Here is a 17,517-nt window from a genome sequence, read left to right on the forward strand (position 1 = left end):
ACATGATGCATAAGTGTAGTATATGTGTATCTACCAATCTTGCCCTCCAGGTCGGGCGGGCGGGCGTTGGCGAGTGATGCGGGGATGTACAGGCGAGGAGCGCATGGGGTAGTCGAGACTGATGGGAATGGCGATAGCAAGCGCAGAAGCGGGGTAGCGAGGAGGGCGAGCGGGTGCACCGTATGGAGGAAGAGCGAGAGTGGGGCGGGTGGATGGGGATGGGGCAACCGGATGATAAGGTGGAGGAGTAGTGGAGTGGTCCCGGGGAACTCGAAATCGAAGTGAGGTATCGCAGAAGAGGGTAGAGTAGGGGGAGAGCGGGTAGAGTGGTATGGCACAGTAAGGCACATGCGGTGAGGCTGGGTATCTAGAAGAGCGGGAGCGGGACCGCCAATGTACAGAGTGAGGATCGCGGGCGAGTGCGGAAAGGTCGTTATAGCGCCGGTATCAAGCGCAAGACATGGCAGGGCATAAGAGGGTGGGTCGTTTCGAGTCGTACGTTTCGTTCCGCATAGGTCGTGAGGTTGGGATATGGAGTAATCGCGATATGAACAGGGAGGATATCGGAGGGAGGGAGGGAAGTTGTCTTCATGCTCTCTGAGTGATCAGCTGTGCTCACTACCGCACATCGGACGGTCGATGGTAATGGTCAGCTCACACCATGCAGCGCTCTTGACCCAATGATCATCCTTCCCGATACTCGCCTTCAACCACCTCTCGTGCATTCTACTCATCACCGGGATCTCCCCCATCGAGAACCTGCCAGCCTTGGCCAAGGCTGCATCCTCCGCTGAGGTTGATTCGTCCTTGGCGGTAGTATCGGAGGTATCGCGGGTCTTGCTGGACCGAGAGCCGTGCTGCGTACCGCTACCGGACGAGGTGGAGGACGAGATTTTGGTGGATGAACTGTGAGAAGCAGAATGGGGGGACTTGATATCGGCGCCAGCGGGGACGGTACGAGGGCTAGGTGTCTTCTGCTCGAGCCGGTGGAGTGGGTACGGGTCTTGCTGGTCGAGGGTTCGGGGCTGGTCTTGCCCGAAAGTAGGGACGAAAGGGGACGAAGCTGCGTTCAAGCGAGACTTGGCGAGTCGTTCCGTAGCTGCCTGAAGATCCGCTGCGAGGCCGGCGGCGCCAAAGGGGTCGAACGAGGTTGCTTGATGAAGCGACACCGGCTGGAAAGGTCGACCAGCTGAAGTTGGCGGGTCGGAGAAGTATCGAGCTTGAGGAGCGCCCGGGTAGGCTTCTTGAGGGAGCTGATACGGCTGATACTGGAGCTGAGCCGGTTGGTGGTGTTGGCGCTGGAAGGGCCGAACATGGATGCGCTTCGACCCAACGACCATCCCGCTCGCCTGAATGAGGAGGTCGGCCGACGTGGCGTGCTCGAACTGGATGAGCGCGGTGAGGCCGAGATCGGGTGAAGAGGTGAGTATGGAGGCTTGCATGATGGGGCCAAAAGTGGAGAAGAGCTCTCGGATGAGGTTGGCGGAAGGGAAGAACTCGGGGTCCTGGAGTGTCAGCTGGACTAGTGGGGAGCGAGATGGTCCAATCGTGTAAGCTCACCAGTCCTTCAGCGATAACGGCTGCGTCGACCGCAGGTAGGACCTCGCGCCGGATGGGATGAACCGGCGGATGGATGACCCGGTTAGGCATCGCTCCGATACCTGGGTATGTCAGCTGGTTGCCATACACAAAGACCGCCTATCGGCTGTGGTAAGCTCAACTGCACCAAAATGCCTTGCTTCTCGCTGCACCAGCGCCCATGACACGTCCATCCTGGATCCCCTGAGGAATCAGCTTGAGTCGCACCCAAAGCGGCCACCCGCTTGACTGACTCGATAATACGACCATTCATACCACGCATAGCTTCCAGCGCTTCTCGGTGCGAGGCCATCAGGATGAAGCCCCTTTTATGTCAGCTTGGGCACTGTTTTGCTCGAGTCGTACAAGCCGGAGCTGACAAGAGCTGACATTCGTGGAGTAAGCGACTCACCGTCTTCGACCCATGCCGTCCAGCTGAGAGAGCAACTTGCAGTGCTCGACCACGCCGTGTTGCTCGAAAAGGGATCGGAACTGAGTTCTGTAAGATGTCAGCTGTGTGCGAGGATAAACACGGGTATAGCTCACTCTGTCATATCTAGCGGGAGATCCACTATGTACAGGTTCCTCGGCAGAGGCCCGCTCGGGTCGAGGTGTCGGTACCCCATCCCAGAGAGGTCATGACGGAGAGGGACCGTCATCGGCCTGTCGAAGCTCGCGGGAGTTGGAGGAAGGCGATGAAGGGCCAGCTCGCTCATGAAAGGCGCTTGGGACCTCGTTGGAGTCTTCTGAGGGATAGTGAGAGGACCGTAGAGAGGAGGGAAGGCGGAAGGGGCCGGCGTTTGGGCGAAGAGAGGAGGAAGGGGATTTTGAGGGTGAGACGGGGGAGCTTGAGAAGGAGCGCGAGACATTGAGCTATCTCGTCAGCTGTTCTCCCTTCTGTAATCAGAGGTTGCGCGAGTCAGAGAAGCTCACACTCCTGATACTCCCAGCTGAGCTTGAGCCCTCATACACCGCTCTGCTTCTTCTTCCCCACGGACCCATACTTGCGCCCATTGCTTCCCTGGACCATCGGGGTGAAGGAGTATTCCGCAGACCGTAGCTACAAGGGTCAGCTCGCGCTCATACTTGGCAGTTGCCATGCAGGATTAAGCTTACCCATCTGGGAAAAGAAGGCAATAAGAGCAGGAGTAGTAGCTAGAAATATCAGCGAGAGCTGATCGGTCTGAGATTGGTTGTTACTCACGACTCTCGCTCAGACCATAGAGCCTGATCTGCTGCTTCCCTTCATGTCCAGCAGCTGTATGCTGAGTGTAGGCGGTACCGAGGGGAGAAGGAGAGGAGGGGAAGGTATGAGCGCCCATCCTGTGAGACGGAGGAAGGTGGCCGCTACTACTTTGAGGGAAGAAGCAGAGAAGGGGGAGAAGGGGGAAAGCTGAAGTCTAGGGATATAAGGGAATGGCTATGTATACAGAAGAGGAGAAGGGGAGGATGAAGTACAAATGAGGGAGAGAGGAGGATGAAGAACAAAGTCAAAGCAGGAGAAGAAGATGAGTGGACTTCCTGAGTGGAGGTCAGAGCTTGGCTGAGTGGCTGGCGGCCATCGCCGAAAGGTCCACGTGGATGAGGAATGAGGAGTGTGGCGGTTTGGCGAGTGTGGCGGTTGAGTGTGGCGGTGTGGGGATTGGCCGTCGTGGACGGTGCATGAGGCGACATGCGCTGGGGTAGTAGTCACATGGACGGCGCTGTATGTACACAACGATAATACGTGTCTCACTGAGCTTCCAGCACCTTCTGCGCTTGTCCAAGGGGACATGATCCCTTGTCGACCTTCCTTTCAGACCATGCCCCTTCTTGTCCTAGAGCTTGCCAGCGACGACGAGGTGCAATGACCTGGTAGCTTGCCTGTCCCGACCTATCGCTTCGCATTTCTCTATTACTATTTCTGGCCAACATGAGTACATCAAGCGAGCCCTACCCAGCATCGGGTCTCCCTCACGCGGCGCCTGCGGATCAGGCAGTACCTCGCCACCCCTTGGTCATCCTCACACCTGCCCCTACATGCAATCCGTCTCCACTGGCCAGCAAGCTGCTCAAGGAGCAATGTCAGCGTCTGAGTCAGAGTCGCGATGTCTACTCAGTCACGCTCTCCTGCAGTCCGCTTGAGAACAAGAATCACTTCTTCTCGCTCTCCCCATATTGGTGGTTGACTGAGGACGGAAAGTGCGGTCAGTGCTACGTATGCTCAGCCTAGTGTGCAGCTTACTAATCAGCCTACAGAGCGTCGCGATGGTCAGCGGAATCCTGGTATGTGGTAAAACATGAAATTACTCATCAGGAGCTGATATCCCAAGCTGCCGACCTACCGCAGTGTCAGAAGCAGCTCGAGACGATGGCAATGACAGTCCACACCCTGGCTCTTGGCTACAAGCATCTTCTGAGTAGCGATGGAGACCTTCAAGGGGACTGTCTGAAGCGGATCAATGAGCTGCTGAGGGTGTTCTTCGTTGACGATGCTACACGGTGAGTTCTATCGACCTTTCCCTGAACTCCCCAGAGATGGTTCGCTGACCGCTTAGTATGCTACCCGAGGTGGAGTACTCGCAGTGCATGCCTGACAAGAAGCCGCTGGAGGGAAATGCGGGCTTCATCATCGCCGTGAGAGCTACCCTACTCGTTCCGTAGCCCGCCACTGACTCGTTCTGCAGACCCGATACCTCATTCTCGTTGCTCAAGCTCTTCCACTTCTACCCGCCACTATGTCCAGCTACCCAGGCGTACTCTCATGGTTCGACGCACATATCACATGGTTGCGCGCAGGTGCTCAAGGACGAGAAGCAAGTGAGCTGCACCGAAAGATGAGCAGATGGTATCACGCTGCAGTAAGTGCATCACCCTCGCCACATCTGATAGCCATATGAACGTCACTGACCACTCTTCTCCATTCAGCTTGCTACATATCTCCTGATCAGCAATCCTTCCGAGTCAGTGGGGCATGCTCGGAAGATCATGAAGGAGATCATCAGCACTCATCCTGACCCCGCAAATACCCTCTTCCCGCCCCATCGACTGGGTACCCGACCGAGGCACAACACCCTCTTCACCCTCGAGCCGCTTTGCGTCCTGGCTTCCCCTACCGTCCCAAACCTGACTGATGCTTGCCCCGCCTGCCCCGAGGAGGAGATCATCTCGTGGCTAGAAGAGATCGTGGCATTTGCAGATCAAATCCAAGCAGGGCCCATGGATGTGGTGGAGAGCTCGGATGAGCGAAGGCAAGTCAAGATTGGCTTCTTCAAGCGAATTCTGACTCGCTGGCGAGGAGGAGAGCTTGAGGAGGCGGAAGTGGACGGCTCTCTTTGGCCTGGCGGATGGTGGGAGTGGTCGCGAGTAGCATGGGCGATGATGTGACTTCAAATGCATTACATACGTGACTGACTAACGAGGCACACGAGGTCATGGCGGACCAGACTACAAACTACGCATCATGGATCCAACTGGCAACAGACAAACATGCAAGACAGAGCAGACCCCTATCTCCCCCAGACGATCCCTTGGCTTCACTCTTCTTCCTCGACCTCGCCGACGACGATTTCGATCCAGACGCGGTAAATAATAGGCCCATCTCGAATGTCGCCCGCATGGAGTCGGTCACCGTGGTATGCCATGCGCGGGAGTCCATCTTCGGCGGGCGGGCGAGGGATCTCCAGCACATCCTCCTCCTCAGCTGCACCCCCCTCGACGTGCTCCCAGGGATCCCCGACCTCAACGATGGGCAGCACCGGGTAGACACGAAGCTGTGAGGTCAGCACGAGCTCAAAGCACGCAGCACCCAGCTATAGTAGCACTCACGGGGTCTTCCCAAATCACCATCGCCAACGGCCCAATCTCATCATCCTCCGGCTCAATCACCTCGCCATGCTGCAGACCCTCCTCGTCGACATACTCAGCAGCCTGGAAAGTCAGCTCTGAACCAAAAAGCAACCTCGAAATAGCTCTGACTCACAGCTTCCCAGTCCATATCCTCCACCTGTATCTCACGTCCAGCCTCTTCCCGCTGATCGTCATCGCCCAGCTTGCTCAGCCCACCAAAGCACTCTCGCACGCGTGCAATCTCCACCTGCTCCATCTCTACATCCTCCAGGGGCTCGTCGATTACGTGCGGGGGCGAGGGAGCAGAGTGAATGGATACCTCCGTAGTGTCGGAAAGAGGTACAGAGGGTTCCCGGAATGCGGTGTAGGTGTCGTCCTCCTTCATTTTCTTGCCAGCGGCTTGACGACAGGCTGGAGCCGGAGGAGTAGGGGACCGATCTCGCTTGTTTTTGCCTTTTCGGTTAGGAGGAGGGGGTGCGAGTGGAGCGGGAGGGGGAGGATGAGGGGCGCGCCGATGTCGATTGCTGGCCCTAGGCTTGACGGGCGTAGGGACGTCGGTGAGTGGCATACGGGGGACCCGGCCCTTGGTGGCGAGGCTCACGAGAGCTCGCGCGGGAGCGACCAGTCCTTTCACGGCTGCGATGAAGGCTGGGTCGGCGCGGATGGATCCGGGGTACGTCATGTTGAGAAAGGCTGCAGCGAACGAGGGCGAGCTGAGGGCGAGTTCGCCAAATTCAGCTATAGAGGAGGGGTAGTCGGACGGCAGTCGAGCTTTGGCGAGGTTGTAGAGCCGCCAAGAGTAGTCCTGGACGGCGATGGCCTTGATGAGCTCCCCGTGAGTGGTTTCGGACCAATCCCTCATAGGGGCCGGCCAGTCAACGCCGTCCGGGCGAACGCGGACCGTCTCCGCGAGGGAGTTGGCGACCTCATCGTCGGTGCCCAGGACGCGTAGCCCGTGAGCCTGATTATTCAGCTAAGCTATACCCATTTGATGAGGCTGGAAGCACGTACTTCTAGTCGTCCGATCCTTATTACCAGCAACCTGTCCAGCCTCTCGTCGTCCATCAATGTAAACACATACTTGATACCCGTTCTCTCCCTGACGAGCTGGCCCTCCGCCGCGGATAGTGGAAGTATATTGGCCGCATGCATGGCCTCCGCAGCAAGAATCTGGAAGATTGGGAGATTGGCATAGTCGGACATGTTGAGTGTGCGAGACGATGCACTGACGACCGGACGAGAGTAGATGTGCGGGGATGGGGGTGGGATGTACTGATTTGCGGTGTATCGAGGTCAAGGTGGTGGCTAGGCGCGAAGGTACGGGGTGAGCTGGATGGAGCTTCTGCCAGATGATGTGTAAGAGGAGGTAGAGAAGAGGTAGGAAGATAGAAGAGGCAGGAAGTGAGCTTTGCATAGAGGCGGGCATCTGTAGAGCGGAGTCGATCTGAGCACTTGTTGACCGCCAAACCAGGTGGCGAGCTGGAGGCGGGTATAAATCCCTCATAGCCGTGTTTGCACAGCTGATGCATCTTCCACGTCTAGTCGATAGCGCACTAGAGACAGCGGATCCGATGCTGGTGCTGCACTGTTCAGCTGACCGATGAGACATCGTGCCTGGTACTGCTTCCAGTTTCCACCCCAATGTGCATGCTTGTTGCGCATGCAAATAGTCCGCTCTCGCTCTGTCGCCCGGAACGCTTGGTATACCTATGACTTGACCTGGTCGAAGCTGATATCTCCTCTGTACAGGAAGACTTTGTTCGCTCTCATGCAGCCAACGGGCTTATCAACTCTGGCCGACTCGATACCTGCTTGCCTCGTCATCCTGAAACATTCCTCCAGATCAACACGGGAGGAATCAAATTACCTCATGTTTCAGGTCATTCACTCTTATTCGGCTCGCATCGCCCACTGAGATCCGTCTCATCATGAAGCAGTGCTCTCCGCTGAACTAGGCGCCTGGAACCTCTTCCTCGACCATATCGCCAAGCTCCGGTCTCGGGTATCAGGTATACGTCTTTCCCGAAGGCGCGGACCCTTTCAGCGGGACTATCCAGCGAGGAACCAGGGAGGCAGGGCGCGTGAGAGGCGGAGACACTCCGCGTTGTTGTGTTCATCTGCGTCGAGCATGTTCCGCCATTTACGCGGGATCATGGAACGCCGAAAGTCGCCAAGATGAGCACGAGCGCCCAGTGCTGTCGGTGGTCTGCGCGAATGTCCATTCAACTGGATCAGCCACGCATGCAGGCGCAAAAAAGTCTTCCGGGATGTACCACTACCGATCTTCTAGAGATGGTTCAAGCGAGTTTTACACTCGTCATGGGGCCCGACAGATGACGGACGGTGCACTACCCACGTGTAGGCGGCAGAGATGCGAGAACTATGCAATGAGAAGGCGATCCTCAGAGTACTACAGAAGAGCGGTTAGAGAAACTATACGACGGGCAGCAGATAGGGGCGAATCAAGGCAAAATCGACACGACATCTACGGATCGGGATACCAAATCTTTTGTCCACCATGTTGGCCCATGCAACGGGGTACTGGAGATGGACCTGCATGCGCAGTGCTCAAAGAACAAGTCCTCGCAAGTCGATCCCGCCACTGCATGACGTGCTAGGCGAGTGCGCGGCAAAATGTAAACAACCAGCCATTCGGCGGCAAATCGTCTTCTGGCTTTCTCATCCTTCTCTCCATCATCCTTGAGTACATGTTTTGTTAATACCTATTCCTTACTTGTCGAATCTCAACAACAGCTTCATCTCCATCTCGTATCATGCCCCTCCCTTCTCGCGCAGTAAGCCGCCTGGCACCGCTTAGCAAGCACGCAGCTGTCATCGCCGACGCCGATATCCCCCACATTGAAAGTGTCGAGTGGAGTGGACACGACTTGCGACAGCAACTGGTGGTACGTACCGGAAGCTGGCATTCTTAATGAGGTGATGCTTCCAGCTGACCAGCAGACACGAGGTGTGCGCCTGACCAGCCTCGACACCAAGCTACCATCGTCCATCCACTGCCGTCTGTATATCATCCCGGCGATAGGCCCCTGGCCTCTCCTTCCGCCGACCTGGACCGTCTTGCGGGCGAACAACATTACTGCCTACTGCAACCTCGCAGACGTGCAAGCCTATGTCCTTCGCACCTTACGGATCGCCTTACCCTACAACTACTTCCTCCCCTTACCGCATCGATGCATCTCGGCAACAATGGAGCTGCACCGTCCGGAGACAAAGGAGATGACGGAGGCAAGGAGGTACTTGTGCAGCGTTGGCGGTGGAGCGGACTCTGCGGAAGGGCAGTACGAGTGGTTGGTAAAAGGCGACCCGTGAGTCATATGACCGTGTCTTGATCCCAGTGGATAGTGCTGATTTACAGTCTCCTTGTGAGCGCGTCTACTGAACTGGCGCCAGACTGTCTACAAGATCTAGTCTACACGACTCATATCCCCGGAAGCGAGCCTTCACGCAAAAAGAGACGGATTCGACCCAAGAAAGCGGATTCAGGGGCGGACACTGCTCGTTCACGCCGAAAAAGGCGCCGCATGGAGTACTTTGAGGGTGCAGGGGATGGGAGTGATGGTGGAGAAGGACAAGAGGAAGGACGGGAGGAGGAGTATGCAGGAAAGATAATTCGTGACTTGCGTAGGGAGGCGGACACGGGGGAGAGTAGCAGCGCGAACAAGAGCAAGCCAGATGTGGAGGAGTCTATCGCGCATTAATGAACAACATGTATCACTATTTGAGCTCATCTGCTCTCAGGGATGTCGAGTATAGCGCCCCAGTATACCAGATCGCCTCTCCTCACTATCCGCCACAAAAGCCCCTCCATACCCCGGCACACTCGGAGGTCTTATCCACGGCCTCGCCCCAGCAACCGCATCCGCCACGCTTCCTAAATCTGTCCCTTTTCCCCCTTCTTCCGTCGATACAGCTGAAGCCGCCGCTGCTACTGCCGAAATGGGCGATGATAATGTCGGAGAAGATGGGCCTGGTATCGAGGAGGAAGAGCGAGGTTTGTAGATGAGGACGATGATCATCCCTGCAATGAGGAGGACAAGGAGGAGCATACATTTCCGTCGGCCGGTATTGGCTTGATACCTGTTGCTCAGCTCGTTTCCGCTTGGTATGCCCAGTAGTCCACTCTCCGCACTCCTTTCCAACCCAGCATCTCCTCGATTCCACTGCCGCAGTCTCACACTGATCGTCCTCACCCGCCCTCATACCATCATCCAATCCTCTCCGCCCTTCCGCACCATCAAGCCCACCCACCCCCTCATGCCCCTCAAAGAACACCAACTCACCGCTGCGCAACCCTCAACTCCTCCACCGCCCCCTTCATCTCCCTCGCCGTCACGCCCACATTATACTCCACCGAATCCAACACCGTTCCTTGCTCCACCACCATATTCCCCAGATCCCTAAACAGCTCCGCGAGCTCCCCGATCGATTGGGCGATTTGGGTAATTTCGGCCGTCCGAGTGGATACGTCCAGGTCGACCGCCATGGGTGCTTGAGCGAGGGACTGGGCTTGGTATCCGCCTCCCGAAGAAGAGGAGCCGGGAGGGAGAGAGGAGAGACGCTCGTCCTCTGCTAGTTCGTCGAATGAGTCGGGACCTTTGAGCTGGATAGCGCCTGAGGCAACGAGGAGGTCTTTGGATTTGATGGCGTGTCCTTGTAGCTCTACAGTGTTAGCTACGCCTCAGTTCTTACTGTCATCCTGACGTCGTCTAGGTTGAGGTTAAAGGTGGGATCAAAGCTCCGCCGTCAAACTCACTCTGCATATACACCCTCTGCTTCTTCCTAAACATCCCGCTCATCTCCTGTACCTTTCCTGCCAGTCCCCGCTGGACATTCTTCGCGGTAGTGACCTCGGCGCGAGTGGCACCTCTTGTTGGAGCGATAGAGCCTATGAGGGAGGTACATTTCCGAAAGTCCTGCGGGTCAGCCAAGGTCGCACAGTAGGTAAGCCAGAACGGGATGAAGCTTACCCGTGTGATATCGATAGTCTGCCTTTCTATCTCTCGCTCCTCGGCTGTACGATCTGTAAAGCCCGGCAAGACGTGCTTGGAGTGTAGCTTGTCCAGAGCCGTGACTACCGGATCAGCTAGACCGAGGGGTCTTGAGCGGTAAGAGCGCACTTTTGGGTGATATTCGCCCTAGTATCTCCTCAACTTCATCACTAATATCCACCCTATGTCATCAGCTTTGATCCACCTTCTCCAGATAGATACTCTCACCACCTGGGTGGCAGCCCACCCCTCCCCCCTTCATCACTTCCAATCAGCCTCTCCTCCTCATCATCCCCTACATCCACCTTATTCCCATACTCTCTCCCTTCACCAATCTTCTTCCTACTTCTTGGACCATTCCTCCTCGATCCTGATCCCGATGCTGTGGCAGAGCTATCCCGGACGGAGAGGTAGAAGAGTGTTCGGGAGCGGGTGATGGGTTGCGCTTGAGGGGCGTTGGACGGTCCGGCTGGATTGGACGGGTAAGTCGGAGCGGGAGAGGGCGTGTACGATGATGATGGAGGTGTGCGAGGTGCGTAGGCTGCGTACTGATACATCTGATGTATAGCTATAGGGTACAAGGTAGCTATGGATATAGGGCAAGTCAAGGTCAAGGTGGGTCTAGTGAGTGGGTGGCGGTGATGACCGGTTTGAGGAATGAGGATCTGCAGAGCTGATGACGATGGCGCAGCGCAGCTCAGTCCAAGTTCACCTTCTATACACCCATCCAGCTCATCTACTTCGTACTAACCCTCACCAATATTATACACCGCAGAGGTCGCCTGAGCCTCATTCACAACTGCATCAGTAACAGGAAAAGAATCAGTCAAGATGAACCACGGATATGATGACGACGATGACGGTTCGTCATCCCCTTCGACGCCCTCCTTCGGCTGTGACTCTGGCTGATCATGGTAGACAACGACTATCAGCCACCTCAGCAGGCTCATGCTGGACCATCTGGGATCCTCGCGCAGCTGATGGGCGGAATGGGAGGCGGGATGGGTGGTGGATATGGAGGTGGACATAACATGTTTGGGGGGTTCGGGATGGCCGCGCCGCCCAGGTAAGCTATCAGAGTCTACATTTTGGGCTACCTGAGCAGAGCTTACTGTCTAGCGCGTACGATGACTATTTTAAGGCGTACTCTGCTGCTGTGATGACTGGGACTGAGCGAGCTGAGGTGTTGTACGGTGGAAAGAGTAGGTCTGATTGGGGGCAGATCAGAGGGATATGTGGCTGATGGGACAGTCATCATGCCTCCTTCGGCACTCGCCAAACTAAGTGAGTTTACAGATACGCAGATAAGTGATGATGTAGCTGACAAAATAGCTGGTCTTGACATTGACGGTCCATGGACGTTCCACCTCCGGAATCCCCGCAACCCCGCTGCGTACAATACCTACGCCGGTGTGCTGGAGTTCGTCGCTTCCGAGGGCGTTGTACATCTTCCAGCATGGGTAAGTTATCTATCAGACTCCTACTCTTCTAAGGGACACCTCGAGCTGATCATGCAGATGATGAAATCGCTCAACTTGAACGAGGGCGACCCGATCCGGCTCACGGGTACCGTCATGCCGGTCAAGGGCAAGCTCGTCAAAGTTCAAGCCCAGTCAAGGGATTTCGAGCAGGTCTCAGATCCACGAGCAGTGTGAGCTATGTCATGATGCTCCACCTGCCGGACATAGCTGACTTTCAGCCTCGAGTCCGCCTTCCGATCCTACTCGGTCATAACCAAAGGCTCCATAATCGAAATCTCCTACAACTCACTCACCTTCGAATTCCTCATCGTCGACGTCCAACCGCCTACCGATGCCAACGGGGGTATCTCCGTCCTCGATACGGACCTCGAAGTCGACTTTGACGTTCCGAAGGGATATGTCGAGCCCCCACGCCCCGAGCCCAAGGCGATACCGACCATGGCGGAGAAGCTGAAGATTGATCTGGGAGGAACGACGCCCGCGTCGGCGGGGTCGAGTCGGCCCGGGAGTTCTTTGGGCGGTGAAGGAGGGAGTCTGGAGGCAGGGGGGTCGGAGGTATTTATGGGGGTGGGGCAGAGTTTGAGTGGGCGGAAAGTGAGGGGCAAGGGGCTGGCGAAGAAGATTGAGGAGGTGGATCCGTCGTCGACAATCATTCGGAATGCGTGAGTCGGGCTGTTTTCGGCGTTGGTGCGCTTGTTGTCTCGACTCAATGCGGACTCTTCCTCCTTGACGGTCATCACTGTTAGATCCACAACATACCCCTCTTCAACACCTCCCACAATCTCTACACCTCTCACACCCACATCGTCCTCCTCCACGCGCCTTCTCTCTCACCTCTCTTGCTTTCAATGACCAGGCTGACCCTCAGCAAACCCCGCATCATCACCCCCGACTCCCTTTCCTCCGACCCCAACCGCGCCGTCCCCGCCGTCCTCTCCCTCCCACCCGGTAAATTCTTCTTCGGGTACACCTATGTCCCCTTCGACCACTCCAAAGCGCCCAAGCCCAAACCTACCGCCGAAGAGATCGCTGCCGCCGAAGAGTCCAAACCTTCTTTCGGAGGCGAGGGGGTTACGCTCAAGGGGAAGCGGAAGGCCGCTGAGCCTGCTTCGGCCTCTGCTTCGGGCTCGGGTTCGGGAACAGGCGTCAAGGAGGAGAAAGAGGAGAAGGTGGATCCGTGGGCCAAGTTCGGATCGGGGTCGGGGAATACTCTCCGAAAAGCGGCGGGAAGTACAGCAGCGAGTGCAGGGGCCAAGAAGGAGGAGGAGAAGCCCAAGCAGTCCAAGCCGGAACCCGATGACATTATCGACGCGACGATGATGGACGATGATGATGAGGAGGAGTGGGATGAGAATGGGGAGATGGAGAGTGATGATGATGAGGTGTATATCGAAGTGGATTCGGACTGAGGTGATTGTGGTCGTAGATGATGGTGTGGAGGGTAGGGGTCAGCGAGTAGTCGATGGGAGTGGGTCTTGGGGGCGTGTATAGTATATCTCATGATGGGCTGACTCGCTGATCTTACTTATAAGTCTTTAGCCCGCAACTCATCGTATAGGGTGATGGTATCCTATGACGTGGTCTAGCTTATACGCGCCAAAGCGAGCCTCCTTTGTGCCCGACCAGAAGCAGGTAGACTCGATGGGCAACAAGGGAAGTATCGTTTTGGCTGCTCACAGCTTGATCGAGATCATGAGCTGAGGATGCGCGTGCTCCTTACTCCCCCCCTTTGACCTTTGACCCTTCAACTTCACCACAAGGTACCCAGTTTCTTGCTGCTTCCACTCGATACAGTCACTGCCCATCCGACCAGCTTGACCAGTCTCTCAGACTCGCGTGGTAAGAGGAAGAGTCTGCTCGTCGAAGATACCCATGTGACCCACAAATCAGCAGATACCGCCACCGTCACCGCCTCACTCCCTAAGCTACTGACTGGCTGGAACACTGCGGGACTGCCGCCCTGGACGACGAATGGGCCATCGCTCGGTACCAACGATCTCAGCGATGACCTACTTACCTCCCATCTTGCCTACCCGCCGGCCGGCAATACTCAAGATGAGCAACTCTGGTTGTCGCCGCACTGTCCTACAACAGATCGACATTGGCCATCATCCCAACCGTTCTCGCTACCGAGTGACGACTGTGGAATATCGGTGCCGGTCCTCTCCCCGCAGTCAGTCGTAGGAACCAGCAGTCCGGGTCTCTTTGTCACTGACGACGAGGCGGAGCTCGAGGATGGCCCATCGACATACTATGAGCCGAGCGCCGGGAGCGCCTTGCGGGACCAGACCAATTCACCACAGTATGTGCCCCGTTCCACTTCTGAGACGAGGGTGTCCATGGCCACTGATGTGGGCGAAGACGAGATGAGTGTCGATTCACCGCCTCATGCCAGCTCTCTTTCATCATCGAAGCCAGCGTCAAAGTCCTCGGGGGCGAGGGTCGACCTTCGCGGGACAAAACGTGGTCCCAAATTGTCCGCCCAGGAACGCGCCCTCAGAAAGCAACGGGCGGATCAACTGAAGCGACAGTTACAGGAGTCTGGTGTGATGTTTGCCACTGGGACGTGGGCCTTTTTAGACTCTCGTTGTCCCAGTGCTTTGGAGTATCTCGAGGACTTTGAACGACAGGAGCGTGATTTTCGAGCGGGACAGAAGCTGGACTCAGGTGGTTTTGCCATCTCCCCTACCAGACCGTCCGATGGAGACGGTATGGCATCCAGTACTGTCCAGGGCGAAGCAGACATCGTTCTTCTGGTTCATATCGACAAAGGTGGAGGCTCAGTATCTGAAAAAGGCGAGCTCAGGTTCAGTGAAGTCTCTCGCACGACGGCGATCTCTATGTGTCATAGGGGAAGTGGACGCCGACTGGGAGCCGCCAAAGTACTCACGGTCGCTCAGGAGGCGGCTAGGGTGAAGCAGAAGAGGGATCGTGACAGGGGGTACATGAAGCTGTGGAAAACCCGGCAGCTTAGACTTGAGGGTTGATTCTGACGACGCCGTCGGAACATGGGACTGATATTGGGGTCGATACGCGTAGTATGACTGTACATGTGTAGAGTTCGCAGAATATTAACGTTACATGCACTGATGATACTTCCATACACGGGCAGCACGAGTCGAGCAGCTAGAATCGAGGCACACAGACAGCTGAGCTAGATAGACCCCTCAGCCATCTCCTCTTGACCCCTCCATACACCTTTCCACCCTCGGCTCCTTCTGCTTATTGCTTCTCCCCTGCTGTCTGTAATCCAGCCTGACATCTCTAATGTCGCACCTCTAAGCTCGTCCTGGGATTTGATCTACACAATACCATCATCAGGGCCCGCGCACAGCCACAGACCACGAGGTCGACCTCTCGCACTCAGCGCATATTCAAGCCGAAACGCACAGCACGCCTTTGTGCTTTCATCTCCTTTATGGCGAAAAGAAGCAAGCTAGCTCGATTTCAAGGACAAGGGAATGTTCACTAGCCTGGGTTCTGAACTTCCTTCTGCTGACTTTCTCTCTGTTGAGTCTCATCATCTGGAGATCTACATACTTGGTCAGTCGTATACTCATATCTCGAAACCCAGCAGTATGTCGACCGTTCCAAATCCTGCAAGATCGCAGGAGGAAGCCGCCACTGGAACATACAAAAACAATCCCGCCACCAGACACGATATCCTATGGGACTGGAATACTGCAGGACTGCCGCCCTGGACAGGCGACGGGACATCATCCGGTACGAACAACCTCAGTGCTGGCTCACCCATATCCAACTCCCATTTTGTATACCCACCGGCTGAAAGTACTGAAGATGGGCGACTCTGGGTCCCGTCACACTACTATCTCACAACACATCGGCATTGGCCATCCTCCGAGCCCTTACCGGTACCGAATCCAGACCGGGGAATATCGGAGCCAGTCCTCTCCCCGCAGACCAGCGTAGGATCGACCCTTTCGCAAACCCACGCCGCTGACGACGAGGATGTTCGCTCTATTTACGATGAGGCCATTAGGAGCGCCTCACGGGACCGTACCGCTTCAATTGATCAGGATGTGCCTCTTCCCAAATTAGAGTCGAGCTTCTCCCCCACCACTGATGATGATGACGAAGACGAGATGAGTGTCGATACACCGCCTTGTGCCAGCTCTCTTCCGTCCTCGTTGCCACAGCAGGCAAAGTCCTCAGGAACGAGCAAGACCGACCGCCCAGGGAGACAGTCCAGGTCTCCGATTCAGTCCGCTCAGGTTATTGCAGCCAGGAAGCAGCGAGCCGACAAGTTGAAGCGGCAGCTACAAGCGTCCGATGTGTGGGTTGGCACTGGGACCTGGGCGTTTCTGGACTCGCGACTCTCCCGCACGATGAAGACCTCTAGGATTTCAAGAAGAAGGCGAGCGAGTTTCAATCCCGACAGCGGCTGTGATGAAAACCGCCGTTGTCGGTTCGGAACACCTTCAACTTTCTCCCTGTCGCCCGCTCCTGCTGCACCAGCCATGTTTTGAAGCACGAACTACCTAGAATGAGTCATTACCCTATCAAGACTAGTCTACAACACAAGCGAGACATGGAACCACCTGCCACCGCCCTTTCAACACTCCCACTGTTCCATGCGAGCGTCCAGACCACTGCCCTATACCTCCTCGATCTGTGGCGCCACCTTGAGGTTGAGGAGCTGAGTGTATCTGGCGAATACAACCGGAGGTAAAGGCTTGGTCAGACCATCTGCTGCCATTGCGGTCGTGCGGACGTAGTGAATGACGATCCATTCGCGTTCGACGATCTCGCGGAGGAAGTGATACCGCACGTCGATTTGCTTGGACCGAGTGTGACCGATAGGGTTGTACGCGATGGAGATAGATGCCTGATTGTCCCCGTAGAGTACGATAGGCCGGGTGGGAGCGAATCCGATCTCGGTAAGAAGTGACCTGAACCAGAGGGCTTCCCGACCCGCTTGAGACAGGGCGACGTATTCCGCGTCACCAGTAGCGAGTGACACCGAGGGCTGACGCTTTGACTGCCAGCTGATAGGCCCGCCCCAGAGACAGTAGACGTAACCGCTGGTGACCCGTCGGCGAGAGGGGTCGCTGGTGGCAAAGTCGGCATCGCTATACCCGACGAGCTCCCCGTTGGATCCGGAGTAATCGATACCGACGGTACGTGTCTCCTTGAGATATCGGAAGACATGCATTGCGGCTTCCCAATGAGCCAGGGACGGGTCGTTTGAGAAGCGAGCGAGGAGGCCAACCGCAAAGGCGAGATCGGGACGAGTACCGAGCATGGCGTACATGAGGGATCCAATGGCGCGAAGATACTGTCTACCATCCGCCGCTGGTTCGTTCGGAGTACGAGGAGAGAGGATGGTTTTGGCAGGGAGAGGGGACTTTGCAGATTTGCAGTTGTCCATGTCGAACCGGCGGAGGATGGTATCGATGTACTGGGTTTGGCAGAGATGGAGTGACCGCTTAGGTCTATCACGCCTGACCTGAAGACCGAGGATGTAGTGAATCTCCCCTAAGTCCTTCATCTTGTACCGCTTCGACATCTCCAGCTTGAAGTGATCCAGAGTGTCCCCTCGGGTTGCGGCGATCGTGAGGTCGTCGACATATACCCCGACGAGTACTAGTCCGCCCTCGTCA

The 17,517-nt window shown here is 56.2% G+C and overlaps 6 protein-coding genes across 6 annotated transcripts; 3 read left to right on the top strand and 3 right to left on the bottom strand.

The window, feature by feature from the left end:
* Positions 1-867: 867 nt before the first annotated feature.
* On the bottom strand, positions 868-2,900 carry MKK02DRAFT_31038 (uncharacterized protein; the record flags this gene model as incomplete). The annotated part of the gene is made up of 10 exons (XM_053088197.1): positions 868-906; positions 954-1,505; positions 1,561-1,661; positions 1,727-1,782; positions 1,833-1,904; positions 1,991-2,077; positions 2,125-2,451; positions 2,512-2,638; positions 2,695-2,733; positions 2,783-2,900. 10 exons carry the CDS (start codon positions 2,898-2,900, stop codon positions 868-870), a joined length of 1,518 nt encoding a protein of 505 aa, XP_052948488.1.
* A 590-nt stretch (positions 2,901-3,490) lies between these two features.
* On the top strand, positions 3,491-4,944 carry MKK02DRAFT_21954 (uncharacterized protein; the record flags this gene model as incomplete). The annotated part of the gene is made up of 5 exons (XM_053086490.1): positions 3,491-3,764; positions 3,891-4,059; positions 4,116-4,217; positions 4,304-4,418; positions 4,486-4,944. The coding sequence occupies 5 exons, from the start codon at positions 3,491-3,493 to the stop codon at positions 4,942-4,944; spliced, it is 1,119 nt and encodes a 372-aa protein (XP_052948489.1).
* A 149-nt stretch (positions 4,945-5,093) lies between these two features.
* On the bottom strand, positions 5,094-6,609 carry MKK02DRAFT_31039 (uncharacterized protein; the record flags this gene model as incomplete). The annotated part of the gene is made up of 4 exons (XM_053088198.1): positions 5,094-5,330; positions 5,386-5,487; positions 5,540-6,367; positions 6,418-6,609. 4 exons carry the CDS (start codon positions 6,607-6,609, stop codon positions 5,094-5,096), a joined length of 1,359 nt encoding a protein of 452 aa, XP_052948490.1.
* A 1,571-nt stretch (positions 6,610-8,180) lies between these two features.
* Positions 8,181-9,036, top strand: MKK02DRAFT_41736 (uncharacterized protein; the record flags this gene model as incomplete). Its single annotated transcript, XM_053091684.1, has 4 exons — positions 8,181-8,312; positions 8,368-8,732; positions 8,783-8,789; positions 8,836-9,036. 4 exons carry the CDS (start codon positions 8,181-8,183, stop codon positions 9,034-9,036), a joined length of 705 nt encoding a protein of 234 aa, XP_052948491.1.
* Positions 9,037-9,703: 667 nt separating this feature from the next.
* On the bottom strand, positions 9,704-10,972 carry MKK02DRAFT_21750 (t-SNARE; the record flags this gene model as incomplete). Its single annotated transcript, XM_053086461.1, has 6 exons — positions 9,704-9,945; positions 9,985-10,086; positions 10,181-10,340; positions 10,395-10,498; positions 10,545-10,585; positions 10,647-10,972. 6 exons carry the CDS (start codon positions 10,970-10,972, stop codon positions 9,704-9,706), a joined length of 975 nt encoding a protein of 324 aa, XP_052948492.1.
* Positions 10,973-11,246: 274 nt separating this feature from the next.
* On the top strand, positions 11,247-13,305 carry MKK02DRAFT_35733 (putative ubiquitin fusion-degradation 1-like protein; the record flags this gene model as incomplete). The annotated part of the gene is made up of 8 exons (XM_053089251.1): positions 11,247-11,277; positions 11,334-11,481; positions 11,535-11,617; positions 11,667-11,699; positions 11,748-11,875; positions 11,933-12,066; positions 12,115-12,558; positions 12,765-13,305. The coding sequence occupies 8 exons, from the start codon at positions 11,247-11,249 to the stop codon at positions 13,303-13,305; spliced, it is 1,542 nt and encodes a 513-aa protein (XP_052948493.1).
* Between the last annotated feature and the right edge of the window lie 4,212 nt (positions 13,306-17,517).

The sequence above is a fragment of the Dioszegia hungarica genome (assembly GCF_025882075.1).
Source record: "Dioszegia hungarica strain PDD-24b-2 chromosome Unknown MKK02contig_5, whole genome shotgun sequence".
NCBI lineage: Eukaryota > Fungi > Basidiomycota > Tremellomycetes > Tremellales > Bulleribasidiaceae > Dioszegia > Dioszegia hungarica.